Source organism: Amia ocellicauda, chromosome 3 (assembly GCF_036373705.1).
Source record: "Amia ocellicauda isolate fAmiCal2 chromosome 3, fAmiCal2.hap1, whole genome shotgun sequence".
Taxonomy (NCBI): domain Eukaryota; kingdom Metazoa; phylum Chordata; class Actinopteri; order Amiiformes; family Amiidae; genus Amia; species Amia ocellicauda.
In genome coordinates this window covers 27,106,791-27,123,997 of record NC_089852.1, presented here as the reverse complement: position 1 = coordinate 27,123,997, position 17,207 = coordinate 27,106,791, and the positions used below count along the sequence as shown (strand labels likewise).

Sequence of the window (17,207 nt, the reverse complement as noted above, 5' to 3'; positions counted from 1 at the left end):
TACGGTAACAAACAACTGGTGCTGAGCTGAGTGGGCTGAGAGACAGGGTGTACGGAGGCTGGAGCTGAAGAAGACATTGGGGGACTATAATGATTTCGAAAGCAAAAGTAGGGTCATTGTTTATCACCTAAATAACTGGCAAAACATGACCTACCATATCACCAGAACAGATATTAGGTTAATCAACCGGAAAAAAAAAATACAGTATGATCAAACTATAGAAATCTCCCAGATCAACTACACCCAAAAGGGTCCTTAAAGGGGACCCTTCTTATTTTGCTTTACATGCTTCCTGGTAATGCGATTTTACAAGGAAACTTTTTATTTATTTTAATTTGTTAAATAGTCCTCCACAGAGGTAAGGTGCACAGGCGTGCCAAAATCTTCAACCAGTCTGTGACAAACCCAAAACAACAAGCACAAAAATACTAATAGAAAATCGCTAGCAGGGAAGGGGACCAACAAATAGAGCTCTGGGACGGACTTTTCTTTAAGTTTACACACATCTCTTAAAAGGAAGGAAGTTACACTATAAATCTTTACAACATATATAAAACCAGACACTTAAAAAAAAAAAAAAACAGTCCCTCTCTATTGATGCTGTATTGACACCGGAAAAACATAAACATGTCTCTAGAAAGTTTCTGGATTCATTTAATTTACCTCCGAGTCACTGATATCATGACAGCAAAATAACTTAAGATGGGTAGTGTTCAGTTAACTAATGAAGCATCCATGACAAGTTCAGCTTAAGGCAGACAGGAGAAAGATACGTGTTCAAGCATTGACCTACCTGAGACGCCACTGGGAGAGTCATGGCTCTGTGTCTGAAGCTCCTATGAGCCATTGAAATGATATCAACCATGGGAATCCTTGGAGGTGGCCATACACTTCACAAGAGGAGCAAACGACACGAGCGCCACAACACAGGACATGCAACGCATTCAACCTGACAACACACAGGCACAGCGACAGCACAGCCCAGCCCAGAGAGAGCAGCGACCAATGGCAGCACAGCTTCAACTCTAATACACACAAAAAATAACTGCCTACACAGAGCGAGCGAGAGAGAGAGAGAGAGAAAGAGAAAGAGTGAAACAGAGAGAGGGTGAGAGAGCGAGAGAAAGAGGATGGGTCATGGCATTTCAACCACTTCCTCTCGCCTTTGAAAAAGGAAGTGTAGGCATGGAAACAGATCTTTCAAAGTAATGCCACTCACACCAGATTGCAAATTAAGGCTAATTAGCTTAAGGCCTGAGGCAAAACAACAACAATAACAGCAAAAAAAGAAGTTTAACTGCAGTTAAGGGTTTCAATACAGCTTTTTTGGAAAGCGGTAGCCTATTATTATGTACAGAACTTGTGGTTGGTCTGTTTTCGATGTAATCACCTTGTTCTGTCAAAGGTGCTCACTATTGTTCTTCTCTCCCTCACGGTGCTAGGGGTAGGCCGAGTCTCTCATCCGATGTATGAACGGACTGACAGACCAAGCAACAAAAAGAAGAAGCATTGGTGTGAATGAGGTATTAATAATTTCTCATAACTCAAACAAAGAGTTATATAAAGACCATGTGGGGAGGGGGGAAAAAAACTGCAACACACAGCCCAGGTCCCAAGCCTTGATGCATTTTGAAATACACAGGATTAAGTATACCCTCCGGCCCGCAAGCAGAGGAGCGTTTCAAAAAGTTAGCTCCAATGCCTGGCCCTAAAGATGCATAATCCTCCATGTTTATGTTTTACAGTCATTGGCTAGAGTTGGATTGTTCTCTTCCTGACATCACACACGAATAAGAAAACGTGTGTGTGTGTGTGTGTGTGTGTGTGTGTGTGTGTGTGTGTGTGTGTGCCGACTGTCCCTGCCCCTTCAACAGCGTGGCCTTCTTCAGAAAATAGGAAGTGCACCCTGAGCTGAACGCTCGCCTGACCGCAATTGTATATTGTCATGTCTCTTCCTTTTTCTGACCAGCTAGAAAATTGATGGGTTCCTGTTTGAGTTTTTTTTTTTTGGTCATTTAGTTTTATTCAAAACAACAAGCATAAAGTAGATCTTCCCTGGTCATTTTCTGGAATCTGGACGTGAATGGGAACGCTAGGCCAGGGAAGATGCACAGAACACTGATAATGTGGTCTGCTTTGGGACAGGGACGAGAGCAGCCAAAAACAGACCAAAAAAAAGCAGCACTAATGACATGATAAAATAAATAAATGAAGACTTCTATGAACGGACTATGATCGAAGCAGGGATGGAGTTCTGTCACTCAAATTATTTCCCCTTCACAATCTTTAGCTGCATCAGATTTATCATCATGATTTATCATCAAAACCATGTTGCCACAGATATTAAAGTACAGCTGCTGGCATCAGCCATTGCTTTTGTTCACACTACCATTTTGCTGCAGCAGCAGGCCCCAATTAAGCAAATATACACTAATTAAGAAATTGCACAGCAAGAATTGGATTGGAAGTCTTACAAAAGTATGGGCTGGTAGAGCCACTGTGGCCATTGCACCTGCTGTAGCTGCAACTCAAGTATGAAAACCGCTCGCACTGACACACCACAGAAGGAGAACAAGGACTGGTTTCAAGTTAAATCACTTTCACCTGAACCCACTCGAGAAGTGAAGTTTGTTTAAAGGATCGGGTCTGCTCTAGGGACGTTTTCTTTAATCCGAAATCTGACTTCTCTCCATGAAAGGGGTTGTGAAAAGACTGCTATAAGCGAATACGGCAAAGAGTCTGTTTTAATGACCTTTTAGCTGCCTGCTTCTTCCCAAAATCATTCTGAACAACTGTTCTCATCATCACACTGACAAAGACCGAAACTGAAGTCACGGTGAGCATGTCCGATGTGCAAGGCTCAAGAGCAGACTGAAAGGACCCTCAATGGAATAAAATAAATAAATACATTTCTCCCGCAGGCCACATTCCTGTGTTTCCTGTTTACAACACTCCTCATTTGCTTGTCTCTCTTGCTCTTGGAATTTATTGTGACGCAAAGATACTTCATGTCATGAATCAAATGACAGCCAGTCTTGTATTGATTTACATGTCCACAGGCAAACAGGGCTCGGGTTTCACTATGTTTTCTCTTTTCCATTCACGAACCTAGAACACGCACACAAACTGCCATCAACAAAGTTTTATGCAATACAAATCCTGCTTCCTTATACGTTGATGTACCTGAACAGGCTGCAGATACATCCTAAACTACAACAACAGCTAGACAAATGCTTGGAAAGTAACTCAGCCAACAACACCTGTATCCAAGAACCAGGAAGGGATCGCTGATGCATGGAGATCCCTGCTGTATTAAAATCAGCTTGCGGTGACAGAGATTATATGTAGGGGGCAAAGACGCCAAACAGGAAAAGGAGTGACACAATGAGAGCATTATTATTGTATCTCCATCATCTTTGGTTCAGAAGGTAAATCAACAATATATATATATATATATATATATATATATATATATAAATACACACACACACACACACACACACACACACATACATACATACATACATATAGTCTATACTTAAATGGTAATACCGGTCTGCTCAGATTGTGTACCAAATATCTCATTCAGCAGCAATGTCTTTTACAAAAAGCTTCTTACAAAGTCATATAAAGAGGAGGAGTTGCCTGTGCATACTGTATTTATCTCCCATGTGGTTTTGTTCTCACAGAGAAAAGACCAAAGGAACAATATGGGATTGTCTGTGGGCTTCCAGACCTGCTTGAGATGATTTGGCCGGTGAAAACATCCCAATCACAACAGAAGAAATCAAAGCACTTGTTGAAGGTTAGATAGAGGACAAATCAAGACATCATCGTCATCTCTCATAATCACACACAAACACATCTGCACAGCTCATGTAATTGGACAAGACTGTAATCGTAATCTACCTATTAAAATCTCCCCATTGTTTTTAAGCCGTATTACAGAACAAAGCTGTGGTCTTTGTTACCTTACTATTCTTGTTTTCTGTGAGAGAAATGACAGAGACTGACAAACGGCAGTCTATAGCAAGCCGTTAATGACACAGAAGGGACAAGTTAGTAAAGTGCCTAATATAACCATGACGATGCAAATGTGAAGAAGGAGCACCACATCTGATAATGACAGCAATATATATATATATATATATATATATACACTCACCTAAAGGATTATTAGGAACACCTGTTCAATTTCTCATTAATGCAATTATCTAACCAGTTGCTTCAATGCATTTAGGGGTGTGGTCCTGGTCAAGACAATCTCCTGAACTCCAAACTGAATGTCTGAATGGGAAAGAAAGGTGATTTAAGCAATTTTGAGCGTGGCATGGTTGTTGGTGCCAGACGGGCCGGTCTGAGTATTTCACAATCTGCTCAGTTACTGGGATTTTCACGCACAACCATTTCTAGGGTTTACAAAGAATGGTGTGAAAAGGGAAAAACATCCAGTATGCGGCAGTCCTGTGGGCGAAAATGCCTTGTTGATGCTAGAGGTCAGAGGAGAATGGGCCGACTGATTCATGCTGATAGAAGAGCAACTTTGACTGAAATAACCACTCGTTACAACCGAGGTATGCAGCAAAGCATTTGTGAAGCCACAACACGTACAACCTTGAGGCGGATGGGCTACAACAGCAGAAGACCCCACCGGGTACCACTCATCTCCACTACAAATAGGAAAAAGAGGCTACAATTTGCACAAGCTCACCAAAATTGGACAGTTGAAGACTGGAAAAATGTTGCCTGGTCTGATGAGTCTCGATTTCTGTTGAGACATTCAGATGGTAGAGTCAGAATTTGGCGTAAACAGAATGAGAACATGGATCCATCATGCCTTGTTACCACTGTGCAGGCTGGTGGTGGTGGTGTAATGGTGTGGGGGATGTTTTCTTGGCACACTTTAGGCCCCTTAGTGCCAATTGGGCTTCGTTTAAATGCCACGGCCTACCTGAGCATTGTTTCTGACCATGTCCATCCCTTTATGACCACCATGTACCCATCCTCTGATGGCTACTTCCAGCAGGATAATGCACCATGTCACAAAGGTCCAATCATTTCAAATTGGTTTCTTGAACATGACAATGAGTTCACTGTACTAAACTGGCCCCCCCAGTCACCAGATCTCAACCCAATAGAGCATCTTTGGGATGTGGTGGAACGGGAGCTTCGTGCCCTGGATGTGCATCCCACAAATCTCCATCAACTGCAAGATGCTATCCTATCAATATGGGCCAACATTTCTAAAGAATGCTTTCAGCACCTTGTTGAATCAATGCCACGTAGAATTAAGGCAGTTCTGAAGGCGAAAGGGGGTCAAACACAGTATTAGTATGGTGTTCCTAATAATCCTTTAGGTGAGTGTATATATATATATATATATATATACACACACACACACACACATTTTATTTATTTTTTAATGCCATGCCAGTCACGGACATATTGCTTTATAAACTGAGGGGCTCCCTGACATTGTTAAGTCTTGAAGACAAGCCCTCTACCCAGTTACAATAGGGGACTCTTACTGAAACAAAGGGTGGTGACAACTACCAAGACAGAGGGCTGCTCATGCCAACCCCTAGTGGCACGGGAACTGCATCATAAACTGGTGCAGCCTCTCATGATGACACCAGGGTAAGCGAGTGGGTCAACAGGTGCCTTTAAACCCTGTGCTGCATGACCTTCGACGGGTCACTGCACAACCGGGAGGTGAAAACTCAGACTTTCCTCTCATTTAGATGGCAGCACCTCAGTAAGGTAGGATAGGTCTTGTCTAGATTCACTCTTGGGTGGGGGAATGAGCACAGGGACCCAGCCCCCAATCTGCTCCTGCACAGTTCAGTCAGTCTTAGCTCAGCTACATCATCACAGCTGAAAACCGTGCTTGTGACAGCGGATGTTATATGTTCATGAAAACAAGATGCGCAAATGCTATATTGAGCAACTGTTGCAGTAAAAAAAAAAAAATAGAAGAAAAATATCATAGATTAGCTTCAAATATTTGCCAAGAGTTGCTAGCACTCTTCTTATATGGCTGATATAAGGGCATTTTCCATAGCTGAGATGCACCTCAAGCCATCATGCAGAATTAATAAGGGCAGTCCCAACACAATCACTAATTCTAAGAAAAAATGCATTGATCTACTGCACCTCTGTAATGATTAAGGTGTTATATATTGTATGGTTTGGTTTGTTTTCCATGTACAGTGACAATTAAGAACTTCCTATTTCACCATTCAAATTATAACTTCAATGTAGCCAGGAAAGCAATCACTGTAGAAGTAGAGGGGGAAAAAAACACCAACCAAAAACCAGTACAGCATTGAGGGTGGGATATATATAGTTAACAATTAATTCAAGTTGCCCCGACAGGGAAAGCTGCAAGCACCAAGGCTTATGTTACACAAAAGAGGAATCTGCAGCCAACTATGGCCTGGGTATATCACTTTAATACATAACCTACATTGCTCCGGCGTGTACATTACAAGTTAAACAGAGATAACTGCATTGCACGTCATAGTTAAACAATAAAAACAAAACCAGGGCTACCAGATCCAAAGTCTCCTCCCTGAAGTCAAGTCTGGCCGTCCTGGGATTTACATGGGAAAAGTAGTAAACCGGCACAGGTTGAAAATGTAAGTTAGCCTACCTTTCTTCACTCAAATACAGGAGCGGGTGCAGTTTTTATGTCGGCTGTCAAAAGCTGTTAGGACACAGGGGCAGACTGAGCCATTTTAACGCACACCGAGGAAGGGGGCAGCGACTCCCCAGGCCCTATTCCCTGCCCGCCGCCCGGCGCACTGGCTCACGCCCTTTCGCGCAGGTAACCAGGTAGTCGCTAGGAATGAGTGTTTTTTGGGGAGTGGTTTGTTGAGTTCACCTTAACCCCTTCTCCGCCTGCGCTGGGACACGGAAACAAAAGTGCAAAATGTCTGTACTCAAAGTACAAACTAGTTACTTTGTTGTTGTTTTTACGTCGGCTCAGCATTAATAAAGTCGGTACCTATTTGAGCGTCTGGGCTAGAGAGAGACGTAAGATCAAATATAACAGTATAAGCCCTCCACTTATTCGTGTCTGTATTTTAATGCGCAGAAACAAGTGACAATAATATATAATAATGGACACAGATATGCTCCGTGTTGTTCGTGCATCAGGCTGAGGTGGATACTGTAGCCAAACGATGATATCAGCTCCAGAAGTGTAACGCTGCACCAGAGCCGCAGATCAGACCCGTTTGCACTCGACGCGACCGTTTTCGTCTTTGTAGGACGCTGTTGCTGTGACTCCATTTCACTGGTATCCACAACTAAATCAGGGGGATATGAATAGACTGCGTTTTCACAGACGTGTCGGGACGGGGTGGGAATACAAACGCTAGCTGCAGCTTCAACCGAGACTGTGGTTTAGAGACACTGCTTAGTGAAATGAGAAAGAAAGCTGCACATCACATCTCGGTCATCTGCCGGAATTCACACCACAGTTTCCAAGCAGAGGAGGTTACCTGCACCAGATAACTAAGCAAGAAGAAATTAAATGGAAAGATTTGGGTGTGAGAAAGCTGGCTGACCATGCCAACCACAAAAAAGACAGACTCCCATTAGTCTTACCATACTAACAGACAATTCATTATTTTCAGAAATACTTCAGAGTTCTTCTTCATAATAATAATATACATCACTGAAGTAAACATGGATATGTTTATCTCCTTCAGATGTGTCATACTCACAGTGTGTTGTTATCAGTGTGGCAGGCAGTTTTTCAGTGGTTTACAAGCCCCAATTTACAAATCAATCCGTTATCTGAACCTCGTCGGGACGAGATCAGTCAGTCTCCGGACAGAGGTGAGCTCTGACAGGTTAAACGCCTTGTCCTTGTTCTTGTTCTTGACTAACAGTGATACCACTTAAACCATCACTCTACATTAAAAAGGACTACAACAATAAAACTAAATAATAAAACTCCTCAATTCAGATGCAGCGACCTTGGATGCGTGCCTAGGATTGTTTTCCTCTTTGGAGATCAAAAGAACAGGGAAAGATGAAGTACTTCATAGGAAGCTGCTCCTCCTCTGTTGTGTAAACACTACATGTGTGACAGAGCTCCACCCTGGCAGGAAGGGAACCCAGTCCAAGTGGAGAAGATCAAGGGCCCTATCAGTGCCGGCTGCCCCAGAGTCCCTGAGTGCAGCCTGCATCAACTTAGACTGGTGGCTGGAGATGTTGCTGGATAAGCAGTGGCAGTGGGGGATGGGAAGAAACAGCACTGTACATTTGCACAGAAACCAGTATGTATTTTCAGTCTTCACCTATACAGTCTGACAGACTCACTTTGGAGACGTCGGCTTACACCGGCCTACTTTTTGGCTGTGTGGGGCACCATAACTTCCATGACATCTGACAACAAACAAAACTGCTGGAGAAAGCACCCTGGATCTGAAAGCCGCCGTCCAGCACTTCCAGCAACTATAGGAGCTTCAAACCTATACTTCCATTCCAGTATCCCACTTAGCCTCCCTAGCAGACTCCAGGACACAGCACTCAGCCAGTGGACTTTATAACTTCATAACTTTAAAAAGGAGCCACAGGTTGAGAACAGTGAGAAGAAAAATGACCAGCATGTCCCCCCTAAGAGCCATAGAAACAGATGGGAATGTGTAATGAAAATGTTTCTTATGAAAGCTGCAAGTTGTCCTGGGTATGGGTGTCTGCTAATAAAGAAATACATAGATATATAAATAATAACTACAAAAATACTTAATTTTTCAGAAACCTGCTGAACTGAATGGCACATAAATATGCTTTTACAAGTTAAAAAGTCACGAAAGGAATTCAACAACAGGAATTTATATTTCTTTGGGCGTGTCTATAGTTATTATTTGTATTAATGTTTGTTCTATCATTATTTAAGTTTGAAATATATATAAGTCTTTTTTGTCTTACGCAGCAACAGTTTTAAGTTTGAATAGTCTGAATCACATTCACTGCTGGGGGCTGAGGAGCCATCCCACCACGCTTTCTTGTGTTTCAGGGTTACATTGCCATTAAACTCTGAGTATATCCTGTACACAATTGTCTGAGACACACCAGGCAGACAGACAGACAGTCAGCAGCTGTGGCTCTCCATAGTTCAGAAGCTTCACATTAAGAAAAAAATGGCGCAGCAGTTCTGACAGAGGAAGTTCAGCAAAGGAAGTAATTTGAATACAGATTTTTAAAAAAAGAGTCTAGCTTAAGGTCAGATGCACCCAATTCTATAATATAGTTCAGGGAAGTGAATATGTATGTAATTGAATTCACTTTGTACGATTTTATCACAAGAAAGGGTTACTTAAATCAAGTAGCACACCTTTAAAACGTAATTCAGTTTAGCATCCATGAGAGAGCAGCGTGTGTATTTTAACTAGAACATTTGTCTATTTTGGTGTCATGCACTCTTCTCTATAATTTCAATTCGTTCTTCTTGATAGGTCTTGGGTTCAGATGAAGCTGCCAAAGGACTGCATTGTGTTTAATCTTAGTTGAACTCCACAGGTTTGGACCTCGGGTTTTACCATTGCCCCATGCTTGTGTGTACGTGTCCTTCTATGAAGTGCTCTGCGAATTAACCGTTGAGACAGGGAGCAGATATAGCCCTGGTTAGTGGAATTAAATGAGGTACAGAGAGTCACAAAAAGAGGAAGCTTGTAAGGATAAAACTGAAAACAAGTGAAGTATAGTGGAAACAAAATGTGAGGTGTGATAATATCTTGTGTTTGTCATTTGCGTAATATATTTGTTTGGGTGTTGTTGTTGTTTTCACATTCATTATATTACGTTCATTTTTTTCCACAGGTGCTTTAATTCAGAAGCACTTCACAGAGACAATGGCGGGAATAAAGCCTCCAGAAATAATTGCTTCCGAGTTCCCAATCTACCATCTCATCTGCAGGAATGCAGCACAAGGAGGTACTGAGTAAGTGAGGGTGACATGCAGTGAGTCAGTGGAAAAGCCAGGAACTGAACCTCCTGGCAACCACCCCCTAAACACTGGCCCACAAACAAAGAGCCCTGAGCCAGTGCCTACGGATTCTCTCTCATGCATATGCATATTGGTGGGTGTTTGCATGGACATTTGTTTTAAAAAAGAAAACCTTAAGAAAGTCCTGTACTTATTTAGTGACCCATGTAACAGTGGCGTCAGCTGTGACAGGCAACCTACACACTGCTTATGGGTGTCTGAAATAACTTGAAAACATGCATTGTCTGGAGAGAGAACTCAAAATTAATCATTAACACCGGGCGAGGTAGGAGGAGAAAAAGGGCAATCCAGGATTCCTGTAACGCGTCACTGTCATAATATCCCAGCTAATCCAACAGTCATACACCCAAGTACAAAACACTGTGAATACCTTTTATTTGTGTTGTTTACTACTGAGTGATCAACGGGATTGAGTTCAAGGCTGAAAAATCCACACGACTGCCGAACCTTTTATGAGCGTGGCACGTGTTCAATTGTACTGCTGTCAAGTGAAACAGGCTTGTGTTTCTGAATCACCTACAGCGGAGACTTGGACCTCTGAGAATTTTGGGAGTGAACATTCCATAAGATCCCAGCCTCGGCTTTACGAGATACTTTCCTGTGATAAGAAACCCCACTGAGACTTTGGAACACAAGTGTTTTCCCTGAAGGAAAGGAAACTATCACTACATCATAATTGATGTTCCTTGAGTCTAGATTATTACAATCCTGCGAATAAAACCTGCCAGGTGCCCCCTGTATCCCTCCCTATCCTGATACCTGATAAATTGCTTCAGAATACCGACCAGTGCAGTCACCTTTGCACAGTCTTTGTTTTGCCACTCCCCTGGAGAGAGGATGACCAATGTTTACTCGGAAAGGCACTCTTATCATGACTCGCATTTGGGAACCTGGGCACGAGTACCCAATAAATATTATGTTGCTGCAACATGTGAGTCAAAGTAGTGTGGAAACCAAGCACTTCTGTATGAGAAAGCGAGGCTGCGACCTGCCTGGCAACTTTCTTCCCGGCCCACATTAACCGTTTGCACTGGGCAGCGCCCACTGAATACACAGCGCGTCGCAAGGAGTGCCGCTTCTGAGTGTGATGTCAACAAACAAACACTGATTCACTCGCATTCCACAGCGTCGGGCAACGTCCAGGCACTGGAAATATGTGAATAAACAACAACAACACACATGCAAGGCTTCTTTCACACGTCATAAATCATAACAAAAACGTAATCCATGCAGACATCTAAAACTCATTCCAAACTTAAGCCCTTCTATCATTATCAATGATTGTGTATTTGCTTCACTTCACAAACCAAAAAATAATGTTCACTGTGAGTTCTCTGCGTCCTGCATTTGTTTAGTTTTTTCTTTTGGAAAATACAGAAGCCACTATCGCCCCCCAGTGTCACAACAAGAATATTGGCATAGAGGATTGTGAATTAAATATTTGAACTGGATTTGAATTGTAGACCTCCATTTTTCCTCAGATTTGGAGTCATTCTCTACAAATGAGACTGTCACCTTAAAACTCATATAATACAGTGATATTAACATATTTTAAATTTTGATTGACTTCACCATAAAGAACCTTAAATCTCTTCACCTTATGTTTGCTTCCATCATCTGCTGTCACCTACGTCACTATGTAAAGGCTTTCTTTACCAAAATATCTTAGCCCCAATATCCAGTTCTAGAATAAGCAGTAACAATGCAAAAATACTAAATAGTGCACTGTGTTATTTATCCGCACCTTTCCAGTCATATTTATCTCCAGTAGGTTACCTGGGGTGGCGGAGGAAGTGCTGTTTCCTTCTCTGCTATGTCTTGTAGTCCAGGAAGTTCAGGAATAGATTCATAAATATTTTCACAATCCGGTGAGTTTCCAGAATTTACACGAGGACGCCCTTCCGGTTCAGCAGCAGGCGGGGGCTCGCTTTCTGTGGGCCTGCAGGGCGCTGGCTCGTCTTTGACGGCCGGAGTTTCCAGGGTGGGCGGTGGGATCTTCTTTGACGGGACAGGGTCGGCCGGGCTAAAGCTGGGGACCCTGGGTTTCATGAGCTGGTTGTCATCCCCTAGTCCCTTGTTGACCAGCAACACGTTAGGTCCCAGGCTATACCTTTTAAGATGCAATAATCTTGCATCCCGTGTGGACACATCTTTAGCTTCTTCGGGAAGGGGCTTCAGGGTGATGAGTGACTCCGTGGACTCCGTGAACCCCATGCCCAGAAAGCCCTGGTCATGGTGGAGGTCTTGTGGGGTCCCGAACGTCGACATCCGGTACTCATTCTTCCTGTAGTTGGCAGTGGCCCGGGGGCTGATCGTCACTTCTTCCCTTTTCACGGGCAGCACATCCAGTGTCTTTTTTTCAGGCTCGGCCGCAGGGAACAGTCCATTGGGCTCAATAAAGTCCAGCGGTGATGGCAGCACCGAGGGCAGCTCCTTGACGTACTTGGCGGGGATGTAAAAGGGCTTGGTGTGCTCGTCCTTCCGAACGTGCCACCAGTGGTCGTTCGTCTTGGACAGCAGGATGTACCTCTCGTTGGGCTTGATGCACACCTGCCCCCCGTCCCTGCCCGTGTACTCGTACTCGAACTCCACCAGCACCAGCTCCTTCTTGGATGGAGCAGCCATCTCTCTGGACGGGCGACAGTCCTTCTCTGCAGATGGTCAAGATAACAGAGCCTTCCTCCAGGAGCTGAAAATCAACCAAACAAAGCTGTAGTTATTATTATTATCGAGCAAGAGTTTAATTCAGATAATACTGCAGGTACAATCGATGGAACTTTCTTTCACTCATCTGTAGTAGCTGACTTAAACCAGTAGATGCTGCTCATTTTCTTGAGTATAGATATAGATATAAATATATATATTAAAAATAAAATAAAATAATTCAGCCATAATTATTTATGAATGGTATCTTTTCAGATAATTGGGTTACGAAGGGTATGTATATTTCCCTGGGACTGATTCAGTCTTTACTTTGCAGGAAGTCATCACACCGCTGCAGTCACACACCCTAACCCTTAACCAGAGACCGAGTGAGTGTCACACTGAAAGAAGCATGTGAAACAGGAAGTCTCTCTTCCCCAAAAGCTACCTAACTCATCATCAAATCAGCAAAATGTATGCCATATATGGCACTTTGAGACCCACTCATCTCCTGGGTACCTTCAGTGCATGGTGTTAGTCATCACATAGCTAACCTTAATTCCACACACACTGCTCAATGTATATATTCAGGGGTGATGTGAAATGTGGAAACATTCAGCAGTGGTTTGGAAATAGGCTGATGATGATGATGATGATATATACACACACACTAGTTTAAAACTTGGAAATAATTGGAATGGACTAATGCATGAAATGTAATCAGTTATTCCTGGCAGATAAAGGAGAAGCCCGTCATTGTGTGTTTTGCAATTCAGAAATGCTGTAACAAGAACACCTGTCAAGTGTGGACACCAAATGCACAACAGCACAGTACTGGTAGTTCTAGTATAACCAGAACGTTTAATGTGGTGAGTGTACAGCCAGCAACGTTTCGCAGCATTATTTCCGAGAGGGATTAAAGACATAAGACATAAAGGAGGTGAATTAGGAGGAGGTGAATTAAGAGGCACAGAAATGAAGGAGAAAATACATAATGAAATCCTTTTAATTATAGGTTTGACAGTGATCATGAAAAACAGACAGCTAAGCTTTTCCATTTATATTCTCTCAGCCTTGTACATAAACCTCACCTTGTCCACAGAAGAGATTAAAAAAAAAGTTAATTGTGTAATTTGATAAAACGTGAGTATACAGTAGTGTTACACGGGGTGTTTTTGTTTTGTTTTGGTTACTGTAGTAGCATTTGTACCAGTTGCAGGGTAATATTTTTCAGTACCAATGCAGAAGAAGAGCTTTCTAATTATCACCTGACGGGACTGAATTTTCACGGTCGCTATCCGTGCCTCCCTCTTAAACCCTTTCAAACCATGGCCTGGCCACTGTGCTGCATGCATTGCCTTGCAAGTGTTTCTGACTGCAACAACAAACAGCTGTCCCATAACCACCGTTCTCACTGTGTCATCATGTCTGTGCCGCCCCAAACCGTTTTGTGCCTGATCTACAGCAGCTGACAGACTTGTTTCGCGAGTCGTCCCAGAGCAGCCAACATTCTGTGGCGCGGAAGAGAAGAATGTACTGCAGGCTGGTTTCACATATGGAATGCCAAAGCAATGCAGGCAAATCATAAACAAACAAATACTAATTAGCCTATTTAGTGGCAAAGTCTCAAGCATTTTGACTTGAATTCATGGTGTAGAAAATCTTTCCTTAAGCACATTAGTGGCAGTACTGGTAATATATAATAGATATGTCTACTCTTGCTTTTGTCTTCATTTGCATCTGTATCATACTGAGCAATTAAGAGAACCAGTTGCTGTCGTCTTCGTCGTTTTGTTTGTCCTGCACTCAATCTGTTCCTCTTCTATAGAGGTCTTGACATAAAGTATTTATCAGTGCTTTTGCAGATGTGTGAAACTGAAATTAAAGAAATGCTTGTGTCTTTGCCTACTAGACCACCCTGCCCCCACACACACCCTCCTTAAAAGCTGTCTCAGTACAAGAACAATTGAAGGAGACGTGTCCCATTCTTGTGCTGCATAAATAAGGAAACGGTTTTCCTTCTGGATCCTTTCAACCTCAATGTCTGTGATCCTGACAGCAAATCCATCTGAAGGAATGAGCTGCACTGGCCAAGCCCCTACTGACTCATATTGAAATACATAAACTAATACACGGCCTGTCTCTTCATTTTAAAGGTGTATTTAACAAATACAATAATGTGACAACCCTAAAAGAAAATTAAACCTATAATAATAAAATGCAGCCCAGTGTTATGCTTGGATGACAGACTGCAGCATCCTGTCATTCTAACAGCTTGTGAAACCAAGGGTAACTGTGGAAGTAAATTAAAGTTCTCTGTTTGAACTTGTTATGATATATACATATATGAACATTTTCTCATCATTCAAAATGCACAGAGCAGTGACATGCCTATAAAGTTTCTCTCTCTCTCTTTCCAAGGATGAGAAAAGTCCAACAACACAGAAGAAAGCAGCTTTTACAAATATATCTCTGTTGTTGTTTTTGTCATTGTTTTTTTAAGTCTGCCAAGTCTACTGGAATGTACATATTCTGCATTGTCACGTCACAGACTCTCTCCACTCCCTCCACCTCAAAGGGTTTGTCTCTGTAATGCAAGCAAGGGTACAAAGCAAACAAACACACACACACACACACAAAATATTAACTTTAACCATAAGCGCTAGTTTAAATCAAATGGTCACATTTATCAAGATGACTAACACCGGTCAATGTGTAAAACCTCAGAGACATTGTTCAGGTATATGATAGACCAGGATCAACACTCACTACAGAATTAAATGAACACCACAATGACAATCAAATATTTGGTTTGTTACAGAAATTAGTTCTCTTTAATTTCCCAAATAAGGAAACATAAAACATTTTAGGGCCTGTTTGAAAACAATGAATACTTTTGTGTACCCAGTGCTGTTGTGTTTCCCAGGCCTTTTGTAAAGCATAGTTTTCCATTGTCGTTGTGCCATAAACACAATTACAGCTCACATAAACCTTTCGCAAATGTGGCCCCTTATTCTCTCACAGCTTCAGGAAGTTTGTTTCTTAAAAACAGCAACACCGTCTTGGTGAAAGCCAGCGAATCTCAGTTTGCCACAGAAATAAGAATAGCAACCCAGAAGATTTAGCAAAACAAACACACACAGCCTATATCTGTGTATATATTATTTTAACAAAATACTAAAATAAATAACAGATTTTCTCACGAGACATCTATCGAAAAGACATGTCATTAAACTGTTTGAAAGCACCACCTTCAATCTTACAGATTCCTGGCTCCTAACACTGTGTGGCACGGCTTTCTTTTTCTTAAACAAATACACCTACCTGGACAGTAACAGCAAGAATGCAAAGTATGAGACCAATTACCTTATCTGGGAAGGCAGCAGGCACATCCTAGCTTCTTTTCCCAATTATTGATTCCTTGAATCAAACAAATACAGCTTTTCCAGGAACAGATTTTTCGTCTTGGTTATTTGGGTTCCTTCCCAGGATCCTTCCCAAGGTGCTCCTCCTGGGTATTTCTTCAGGTTTCCCCACCTCAAAGGTCGCAAATCCTTTCCCAAATGGAGCCTGAAAGCTGGGCGTCTGTGTGCGTCTTCTGTGCACACCGGTCTCAACTTGCCTGCCTCTGTCTCTCCCTCATTTCCTGTTCTGCACTGCTGAGAACAAGTTCACAGAAGTGAGAGCGGAGAGTCAGACTGGCTTCCTCGCAGTGCGCAGGAAGGCAAGTGGGGCACAGACTGAAGCTGATGAGCAGGAGGTGGGGGTGGGGGTTAAAAGACACACTCAGAGTACAATACAGGAGCCCTTAAAAAGTAGACCTGCTGTCATTTTGCCTCAATTACAGCCTAGTTAAACACTAAGATTGTGCATTGAAGAAAGACTCACAAAGTATTTTCTTGTGTGGTTAGTAGTGAAATAAAAATAAAAATGGTTCTGCTACTTGCAGACTTTGACTCCCAGATGTTTCTTACTTTTCTTCTTCTTCCCTAAAATAGTTTATTGTATTATGGTCAACAGAGGTCCAAAGCTCATTCAGTGACTGAGAAACAAATGCATAGCATTGAGTGCTTTCATAGAAAACACACTGAAGAAAAAAAAACATTTTCTTGCCTGCAAAGGTGGTCTGAAAAAGACACAGAAAAAGACAGATGGGAGAAATGCCTGTCAAAGCCAGTTGGGACAAATTCGCCACGTGCTCCCTGGGCATCAAGGTTCAATGTGTGTCACCTGGCGGTACCAAAGAAACAATGTTCAGCGGAGCAGCACAGAGACAGAGGGAAACTGAGTACAGTCATCTGTGCCTGTCAGGTCACTCAGCCACGCAGTGATGAAGCAGATATTTCAAAACACCAAACACAAAATCACCCTCCACATATTGACCAAAATATTCCAAGTTCCCAAGGTTACGAGGCTGTCTCTATTTATAATACTTGTGCCTGGTTCACACCCCTATGAGTCTCAGCCTTTTTTTTTCCCCAGCCATCACAATTCTGGTTCATTCCATTTCCCATACTTCCTTGTTGCAGGGCTAGATAACAGT

The 17,207-nt window shown here is 42.4% G+C and overlaps 1 protein-coding gene across 3 annotated transcripts in view; it reads right to left on the bottom strand.

Moving 5' to 3' along the window:
- The window catches only part of LOC136744289 (rho GTPase-activating protein 15), a 30,856-nt gene extending 13,874 nt beyond the window's left edge, over positions 1-16,982 (bottom strand). For 2 of the 3 annotated variants that reach the window (XM_066698744.1, XM_066698745.1), the window contains exons 1-2: positions 16,031-16,982; positions 11,798-12,710 (exon numbers count right to left, since the gene is read on the bottom strand). In XM_066698744.1, the coding sequence (XP_066554841.1) occupies positions 11,798-12,646 (849 nt within the window). In that variant the 5' untranslated portion in view covers positions 12,647-12,710; positions 16,031-16,982. Of the gene's footprint in view, positions 1-793; positions 1,023-11,797; positions 12,711-16,030 lie in introns of those variants that run through there. The other variant, XM_066698746.1, reaches the window with a different exon arrangement.
- Positions 16,983-17,207: the final 225 nt, after the last annotated feature.